General features: G+C 32.8%; 2 protein-coding genes across 3 annotated transcripts; one reads left to right on the forward strand and one right to left on the reverse strand.

Annotated features, from left to right (window-relative positions):
• Positions 1-1,249: 1,249 nt before the first annotated feature.
• Positions 1,250-6,447, forward strand: LOC110634008 (uncharacterized). Its single transcript, XM_021782873.2, has 12 exons — positions 1,250-1,416; positions 1,492-1,604; positions 1,864-1,893; positions 2,015-2,142; positions 2,239-2,418; positions 2,511-2,574; positions 2,689-2,796; positions 3,346-3,499; positions 3,991-4,080; positions 4,350-4,405; positions 5,495-5,552; positions 6,073-6,447. The coding sequence occupies exons 1-12, from the start codon at positions 1,335-1,337 to the stop codon at positions 6,234-6,236; spliced, it is 1,227 nt and encodes a 408-aa protein (XP_021638565.2). The 5' UTR covers positions 1,250-1,334; the 3' UTR covers positions 6,237-6,447.
• A 389-nt stretch (positions 6,448-6,836) lies between these two features.
• LOC110634009 (mitochondrial pyruvate carrier 1) lies at positions 6,837-9,511 on the reverse strand. 2 transcript variants are annotated; one of them, XM_058132591.1, is made up of 5 exons: positions 9,355-9,511; positions 8,621-8,724; positions 8,429-8,483; positions 8,207-8,342; positions 6,837-7,267 (listed from the first exon to the last, which is right to left on the reverse strand). In XM_058132591.1, the coding sequence occupies exons 2-5, from the start codon at positions 8,711-8,713 to the stop codon at positions 7,219-7,221; spliced, it is 333 nt and encodes a 110-aa protein (XP_057988574.1). In that variant the 5' UTR covers positions 8,714-8,724; positions 9,355-9,511; the 3' UTR covers positions 6,837-7,218. The 2 variants fall into 2 exon arrangements, with proteins under 2 accessions (XP_057988574.1, XP_057988575.1); XM_058132592.1 differs by lacking the exon at positions 6,837-7,267 and adding an exon at positions 8,041-8,086.
• Positions 9,512-9,559: the final 48 nt, after the last annotated feature.

Here is a 9,559-nt window from a genome sequence, read left to right on the forward strand (position 1 = left end):
TTTTAAAATGAACAATAATTTTAAATTAAATAATTTAAAAAAAAGATAGATTAGAAATTAAAAAATTATTTTAACTTTTAATTTATTATTATTATTATTATTTAAATATTAACATAATATTTAAAATTTTATTTATTATTATTATTATTATTATTCAAAGATTTGTTATTATGGAAAAATCTTTCATAACAATATATGATTTTTTTTTTAAATACAACTATAATAAAAAAATATTATATTGCTGCATTCTTATAATTAAATATTTAAAAAATAATTAATAATCATTTAATAAATAAAAATTAAATAAATTTTAATAAGTATATAATTATTTGAAATTTTAATACATATTTAAATTGTATTTAATAAAATTAATTAAGAATTTACCATTAATAAAATTTTATAATATGATTTTAAAATATAATTTTTTAAAAAATTAATGTAAATTATATAATTAAAATAAAAAAAACAGAGCGTAAAATATTAGTTTATATTTAATACATATTAAATTTAATTTATTTAATAAAATATATCAAATGTAACTTTAAATAAATTTTAATGATCTTTAACTAATATTTTTAAAATGGTATTTTTTTAACAATAATTTTTTTAACAGTAACTCAAATAATAATATTAAATAATTTATAATAAAATTAAATTTCTAATTTATTACTGTATTAAATTTTACTGTATAATACTTTATTCAGTTACATTATACTAATTAAAAATACACATTTGTTATTAATTTTTTTTTATTTTCACTTATATTTTGATATCTAAGTATATCGTTGGCTTCATCATTCGAAAAGTGGCACTTGGAAAATTATATTCATTAAAATAAATTGTTTCAAAGTTATATTATAATAATTAATGCAATAGTATTTAATTTAATTTATTATATTTTGTGCCGTTTCATCCTTAAATTATTAAATTTTACATATGAAAATTAAATAATATATTTTTAACATTTCACAAATAAATATAAATATTTTTTTATATTAAAAAGGAGATTGTATTTTGTGAAATAAAAACCGATATCCACTTTAAATAATATTATGTTATATATTATAAACTGTGATTACAATTTTATACAAAAATTCAATTGTAAAAGATTGGATATTAGCGAAAATAGTTAGTATTTGTGTGGGGAAGCTTACAAATTAGTGAAAGATTAGGGCAAAAGAAAAAATTAAATGAAAACAAGGGTTGCATTAACAAATATTCAGAAGAATAGGGTATTTCAGACAAAATAAAGAATTAGGGTTTAAGGGGTTTGGCATCCATGTGTCTCTCTGTTTCTCAAAAGAGCTGAACTTCAACGGCACGTGGTCCGAGCGATGCCGCGAACTACCACCGTTGAGTGCCCTGGTTGCCCTCCGCTTCGAGCCTTAACTTTTGACGCACTTGGTCTTATTAAAGGTTGCATTTTGAATATGATCAATTTGTTTTGAATCTTATGCTTTTTTAGTTTTTTGACATTTAATTAGTTTTTAGTGATTGAGTCTCGTGGTGATCGAGGAATCCCTCAGGTGGTAGAGAGATGGGGTGATCCAGACGCCTCTAAATGCGTGCTTGCTGTTTCTATGGATGACAGTAAGAAAGACCCTGTATGTGTCATTGTGTTATTTGCTTTTTGTTTTTTTAGCAGCAACTTGAAAGGTGTAATTGGGTGTTCGCAATTTGGTGAATTTTATTTGATTAAGAAATTTTGGGAAATGAAGGTTTGCGCTGTTTGTATTGTTTGCGCTATATTTTATTTGATTTGGTGTTTAATATATGTACATAAGTGGAAATTAACAGCTTGTTATGCAACAGCTACCTCAGTCATTGTTGTCCTGACGGTGTGTTTAATTTGGCTTTGTGCAGTTATTAGCAGTTGCAAGAAAAAGTGGTGTGGTGAGTCGCCTTTCTTTCAATTTTGAATATTAAGGAACAAATTTTAGTTTTCAATTCTGGCTAGTCGTTCTAGTCTCATTGAAGCTTTTCTTAGTTAATACTGTGCTTAATATGTTTGCAGATTGAAGTACTCAATCCACTTAATGGGGAAATTGACGTTTCAATTTCCAATGTTGGTGATGCTGGTACTCAACCTGAGGACGATGCTGTTGTTGGTTTGCATTTATTCAAAAGACAGAGATTATCTGGGTATTGCTATACTTTTTCTTTTCAGAAATCAGACAATATGAAATTTATGGCTGACACATTATGAATGCTGATATCTGCTGTGTTGATAATCTTTAGGTCATGCACTTTGCTTGCATGTACAACAAAAGGAAATGCAAGCATGAGGTCCATTGAAGTTACCAGTTCGACTGTAGATAATGCCAGTACTTGTACCTCTAGAACCTGGAAAGTTAGTGCTTCTGGTAATATTTTATGTTCTAAAGTGGATGGAAGTGAAAACTATGCTTTATTTGGAGGGTGAGTATTGTATAACTTTGCAATATAGGCGTCAGATTTAAACTTAACATGAATTTAATGACGTGATGAATAACTTACTTTCTCTGATTCAGGAAAGCTGTGGAAGTCAATCTATGGGATCTTGAGAAGTGTTCTAAGATTTGGACTGCAAAACCTGTGAGCCATATTTTACTCCCTTACCTATTATTGTTGAAGAACCTCTATCAAACAAGGAAATCGAATGATTTTTTATTTCATATATTTTGACCTCACATATATTCTAATCTACAGCCTCCTAAAAACAGCCTTGGTATTTTTACTCCAACATGGTTTACATCTGCAACATTCCTGACTAACAATGATCACCGTAAATTTGTAGCTGGCACCAACAGCCATCAGGTAATTTTTCATAGCAGTATGTTCCTTATGTTGGAACAAGTAAATGGATTTTGAAAGGTCTGAAGTGCAGCTTCTTGTGGATAGCTGTAATGTATAATAAGTAAATATTTTGATGTAAAATGTCATCATTTATGATACTTTGCACTTATACTTTCTTTGTTATTTGCCTATGTGAAGCAATTTTGATTATGTTGAATGTGGTTACTCCAAAATGGTGATATATTTAGAATGTTTAGTTCTTGCATCACTGTCCTTGTTGTTCTTACTGTAGGAAGTCTGCCCTTCTTTTCACACATCTTGTAAATGTCAATAGATATTTTTCTTTAATTATGGGCAGAACATGTGAAAATGCATTTCTATGTTGTTATAATTAAAAAAAAAAAGTAAAAAAAAGGCATATAATATTTTATCATCTCCATTGTTGTCACTTTTCATAATGCTTTCTCTAAGTCACAAATTAAAAACACCCTTGTTTTCTGATGTTTTGTCCATGTACCAATGAGTATCTTATTGCTATAGTGTCACTGATATTTGTGGTTCTTCTAACAGGTTCGCCTGTATGATACTTCTGCTCAGCGCAGACCTGTAATTTCATTTGATTTCTGCGAGACCCCCATTAAAGCAGTCACTGAAGATCAAGATGGCCATTCAATCTATATAGGAAATGGGTCTGGTGATCTTGCATCTGTTGACATACGCACAGGTACTTGAATATGTGATTCCCTTTCGTTTAACTAAACATAACAATATGCCTTTTTTCATATTGTGATCTGCTTTTGATATATTTTGCTTTCTGCATTTGTTGTAGCAATGTCAAGAAATATTAACTCAGTTACATGCTTCAATAGAGCAACTTCTTGAAGATTATCCAAAATTTTCTATAGCAATGACTCGACCCTGGAAAGTACATTAATAATATCTTATGTTGTTCACTGTAATAGTATCTTCGTAGGTTTGTCTGTTTGGGTAGTTAGGGTCTGGCTTTGTGGCATCTCTTTCTTTAGTAGTAGGTACCAGGTAGGTTTGTTTATCCTTTCTCGTGCCCCTCTGCCCTTGTTAGCCTTTTTTTGCTCTTCTAGTACTGTCTATGGTATCTTTTGAAGCAGATATTCTTGCTCCTGTTTTTATTAATCTGTAGTTTAAATGTTAGTTTTCTTTCTGATGATTCTTTTAACAGTGAATTTTCTTTTTCAGGGAAATTGTTAGGATGCTTTTTGGGGAAGTGTTCTGGGAGCATCAGATCCATTGCCAAGCATCCTGAGCTCCCTGTGATAGGATCTTGTGGTGAGTTTGTGGCTTAATTTTTCTCTTTTCTTTAGCAGTATCTACGAATACGTCTCTCTGCAATCCTTATCTACCCCTGCTCTGGTGTGTGTTGTGGGTCAGTTAGAGTGTATAAAGGAATGAGCTTCTGCTAGTTTTGAGTTTGCTATTTGCATTCATAAGAGCTGTTTGCATTGCTACACTTTTAGTCCAGCTAATAGAACTCTTTGCTCTTTATTTTTTTTTTCTGGGGCTAATTTTTTTCCTTGCTCTTCACTTTTGCGTTTTAGGTCTTGATAGCTATTTGCGCTTGTGGGATATAAAGACACGGCAACTTCTTTCAGCGGTATGTTCCTGGACTTTATTTCTATCAAGGTCTATGAAATAAATAGCTTACAGCTAGTTGTTATTTTTCCTGGTAATTAACAGTTTAGCATTGAGCATTGCTTTAATGATCCTTTGAAAGCTTCAATTGCTATGTTAGGGATCTTTCTAAGGCTGATCCATTTGTGGGTGAGGTTTATAAGAGGTTCACACATGGTCCTAAGGAGAAGGATGTCTAGTTATTGTTAAAATTATTGCTAGCATTTAATTTCAGTATTGAAGTAGTTGTTTGCGCTTAGCCGGTCCCAATCCTGGATAAAGGAGGAGGAGGGTTATGGTAGGTGACAACCAGTATAAAAATTTTGTCACACCTTATGATTATGATTGAAGTAGTTGTTTGGTCAGTTGAACTAAGTCAGTTATGAATCCTGAGAATTAGGAGAACATTTAGGAGCAGTTATCCAAATTTCTATGTTGTATTTATTACCATGTTACGGTGTTGAAGGTAAGGAGTATTTTCCAGACATCTCAGATTTCTTAGGGATTGTTGGATTCTCTTTTCTTGAGCCCTAAATAGCAACCATAGGTAGACAAGGTAGAAAAAGAGCCGAGAGAAATTCAGGTAAGGATCCTTATCTGGACTTTCCTGTTCACTGTCCCATAACTAGATCCATAAGTAAGGACCATAGCGCGCTAATTTTAAAAGATAAACAATCCATCAAGTGAACTAGTAACTCATCCTCTCTCTCCCCTTCTTCATTTCACAATATTTGAATGCTTGAAATGGAACAATCTTATTCCTTTGGGGTAGACTGCAAAATCACTAGCAGGTTTGCTGGCTCTTCTGTTACATTTTAACAATTGTTGATTGAGAATATTTTATGTAGCTCATTTTTAGATGGTGTTTCCTGTGTGATGCTTAAAATATACTTTTGTTTTTTGAGGAATTTAATTTAAAATTAACTCCATTGGAATTAGATCAGTGGTGTTGTAAAGCCTGTTATGTGTAGATGATAGAGTTCAAATTTGAATCTGGTTATGAAAATTATTAGGATATGCTACATTTCAGATTACAGTCATTTTAACCAACTATATTGTATCATTCATGCAGGTTTTCCTCAAGCAGCATCTTACTAATAATGTTTTTGATTCCAATTTTACCGACAGAGGTTAGTTTTCCTTTCTTTCTGCATGGCTTCAGAAATTATTTTCTGGGCACAGTACTTATTAATTTCATTTTCCACGTTTGGTGGGGTGATAAAGAGGAATAAGTTGTTGCCTAGACCTGGGTTCTGGTTTAATGACTAAATGACTAGCTTTTGCCAGCAAGCAAGAGTGAGAAAGGATTGTGACGTAGAATGCTGCACTTGATAATTTTTCTTACTCGCATAGGATTTGCAGTTCTAGGTTCACGTTTTCTAGTTGCTTTAGATTTCTTTTATACGGTGTTAGTTAAAGGCCATGTTTCTTTTGGAATTTCATTGTGGTAAGCTTTTGATGTCAAATGAGAGTCGAGAACTATGAACAATTGTTTCTTATCTATGTTATTTTGGACCTTTGAGGCTTTTAAAATTGCTGGGCCTCACTTATTGTCTTTAATGGTATATTTTTATCCTTAAGTGCAAATTCTACCAATGATTATTCTAGTGTAGCTTTGGTGCTGATTGCGAATGTCTTTTATGCGTGCAGAAGTTACAGTGCAAGCACAGAATGTGAACGAGATCCAAAAGGAAAACGAGATGGGAACAGTGCCTGCAAAAAGAAAGAAAGCATCTAAAGAAAAACAAGGCAAAAAGAAGGCATCTAAAGAAAATGATGGAAGCAAGAGGGTAAAATCCAAGGATAAGAGTTGATGAAAGAAATGTGAGATCAGTGACAGTTCCTGATTACCGGGCGAAGGATGAGATCATGCATCTTGATCGGATGGTGCAGTGCAACTGCATATAACATGACAATGGTTATGCAGCAGTCGTGGAATTTAAGTGGCAGAAGAACATTGTTGCTTTTTTCTGCCGTTTTTTACTCGATGTAGACAATGGTTTATGCAATGAATCTTTTATGCTATAGATTTTAACCTCCGCCATCTCTGTCACTTGTGATTTTTGCTAGAGTCATGTGACCTTTGCTAGAGTCTTCTTTTATATATATATGTTTCTTTAATAGTTGATTAAACTGGACACTGGAACTTGTTGCTATGTCCAATCTTTGAATTATTTATTTAGTTTTTCAATTGCAGTGTTGAGACACTTTTTCTTGAAAGGTCAAAAAAAAAAAAAACTGATTTAAAATTACTTATTAAATAAATGTTTTTAAATGCCGTTAAAAAAGCCATTAAGAAATTATTAAAAAACGCCATTTAAAAAATTATTTTCAAATTTTTATGATTAAATATATAAAATTAAAATTTAATGATATTTAACAAATATTTTTACAAAAATGCTTTTTAATAGCAATTTAAATAATAACGCAACATATATCTTTAATAATGCAAAAAACGATGAAGTATTATTTGATCCCCGTTCGAACAACAAAAAATATTATTTGAGCCCCGCATTCCAGACACCTTAAAATTTCTCGGCAAGAGAAATGAACCCTCAATGGCTAGTGAGTTGCAGATTCAAGTTCCATTCTCTCCGGTTCACTTATTTCACATACCATTATGTAAGAACCGGTGCTTCATATCTCAAATGCCAAGCTTCACTTCATTATCCGCTGCATGGCTATTATAGTACAATGAAATACTAGTAAAGTAACCAACGAAATTAACATCAGTTTAACCACCAAATCAAAATAAGAATCCCAGCAAAACAGGGCAGCAAAAGAAGCAGCATGGAGTTACTCTGATGAGGCTTTCTCTTTTTTCTGTGTCTCCGATGATAGGTACCTATGTTGAGGAACAAGAAGATTAAAAAAAAAATGTTAATTAATTGTGTACTTGTTTGTGGTTTGATTGTCACCAATAGATCAGCTGCAACTGATAGAAAACAAATATAACATCAAAGGGTCAATGACTTCACAAAAGTATGGAGTTATACACATTTGCAATTATGGCTGGAGCTTAAAATATTTTGGCCAAGATTGGAACTAAAGAAAATGACTTAGGGCCACAAATGGTTATTTTTGAAGCTCACGTCATATTTGCAAATTCACATAAAGTGCAGGCCTTTTTTTCCAAGTCATTGGCCTAACAATAAGTACATACCACAGGCTTAACACCCCCCACCCCCTATGTATTGCAAAATAATAGGCATTGAGTGTAAGGGAACTAGTCCACCGGTGCTTTGAAAAAAGAGAAAAAAAACTAGTCCACCAGTGTACGAATCGGTTTGCATGAGAGAAATGAAAGGAAAAAGTTAACCAGGCCATATGACATTTATCTACTCCTGACACAGTTGTGACTCAACAGGTCCAGCTAGATCTAGAGAGTTGGAAATTTAGAAAAGCAATCAAAGATTTGTTTTATATCATTTTATTTTATTTTATTTTCAGATTATCAAGTACCTCTTTAATCATTAATAAGAAAAACTGTTAAATAGGGGAATAAACTATCTCAAGCATTACAAAGTAAGGCAGCATTTCAAAGAGGTCATTAGCTGAGGGTGGAATAGTGAAGTTCTTGCCCTTTTTTAGACTTTGAAGCTCGCTCTTTTACAGCTTCTATCACGATTAAACCTAAAAGGAACTTTCTCTGGCTGAAAAATAACTGGGAAAAAGCCATTTTAATTTTAAATTTTAATCCAAATGCCAGCAGAGTGATAGAGGACACATTGTAATTGAGAATGAATACAGTAATTTAACACAAATCACATGCAAAGCTACTCACCCCTGACCCTTTGCCCAACGGGATAGTTGATAGAGTTGCACAGTCTCGTTTGAAGCATGACATGCAAGAAGTAGATAGTTGCGAGGTTGCACCATCCATGCAAACCTCATGAACAATGCTGAATATATACACATAGCTGCAGCACCAAAATGAAGGTTCTAATGATGACTATTCATTTACTAGTGAGATAATTTCGGGTTCCATTCAAACCAGAAATTTTACCTCCTGTCATATTTCCTGAAATCATTTCGGGGGGTTTGTTCATGTCCACCAAGCCCTGTTCAATGAGCCAGATGGAATTGTAATAAGGTCATGAAAGCACAGAGTTAAAATTTTGTTAAGTATTTACATAGATGTGGAACATATTAAGAAGGAATATTCTGTAAAATCTAAAGTCATGGTAGTAAGGCATACAGCAACAACAAATCCCCAGTTGGCAACAGGTCCCCAGAAATGAGTTGTTTTTGGACCAACTGGACTGTTCAAGAATGCTCTGAATGACGCCATACTGAACACCTCTGTAACAATTGCAAATCAAGGTAGAGGTCAGATAATACAACATGAAAAGATTACAGATTGCACAGAATGAGTAAATTAAAAAAAGGAATAAGGTGTCAAACTCAAAGGCACTTTAAGAGGAGAGCATGTTATTATCAACCATATTTGAACCCCAAAAAACTGGAGGCAAACTTTCAAGCTAAAACGATTCAAGCAAGCAACTTGTTTCCTTCCACTCCCCAATTCATTCACTTCTAGAACCCAACCCAGTGTTTATAAGTGTAAACTAAACATGGTCCGTGCCCAATTAACACCATAATCCCTTGATTAATTTTTATTTTCCTCTCTCCAATAGAGCTTCATCTAATGTGATAATCTCTTAAAGCCATAATTAATATTTGATCATACACAAAAACGAAAGGACGAAAAACTTTAAAGAAAATGCTAATAATACGAATTAATCAGTAATTCAATCCACAAAGCTTTTCTTTATCATTCGAATATGGTAAGATTGCGCATTTTTTAGCACATTCAGCTCCTAAAATGTAACCCCAAACTTAGATTTCTGGCTGCAAGTAACAATGATGTGCGCGTTTATATATATGTGTGTGTGCGCGCGCAGATAAGGAGAGGTCAACGTAGAAGCTCACCTGACCGTAGATCGCCGGAGAATTTGGTATCGGAGAGAGAAAGGGAGGACTGGGGGACAATTTGGTGGTTGGGCCGAGCTGGAAGCAAAATGTGCTTTGGAATCTGTGATTAGGTGAGGTCGAGTCCAGAGAAAGCAGTAATCGTTCGATTGCTATTTTTTTTCTAAATAAAGTCATTTTATTAAAAAATTCAGAAAAATTTAGC

The sequence above is a fragment of the Hevea brasiliensis genome, chromosome 13, assembly GCF_030052815.1.
Source record: "Hevea brasiliensis isolate MT/VB/25A 57/8 chromosome 13, ASM3005281v1, whole genome shotgun sequence".
Lineage (NCBI taxonomy): Eukaryota > Viridiplantae > Streptophyta > Magnoliopsida > Malpighiales > Euphorbiaceae > Hevea > Hevea brasiliensis.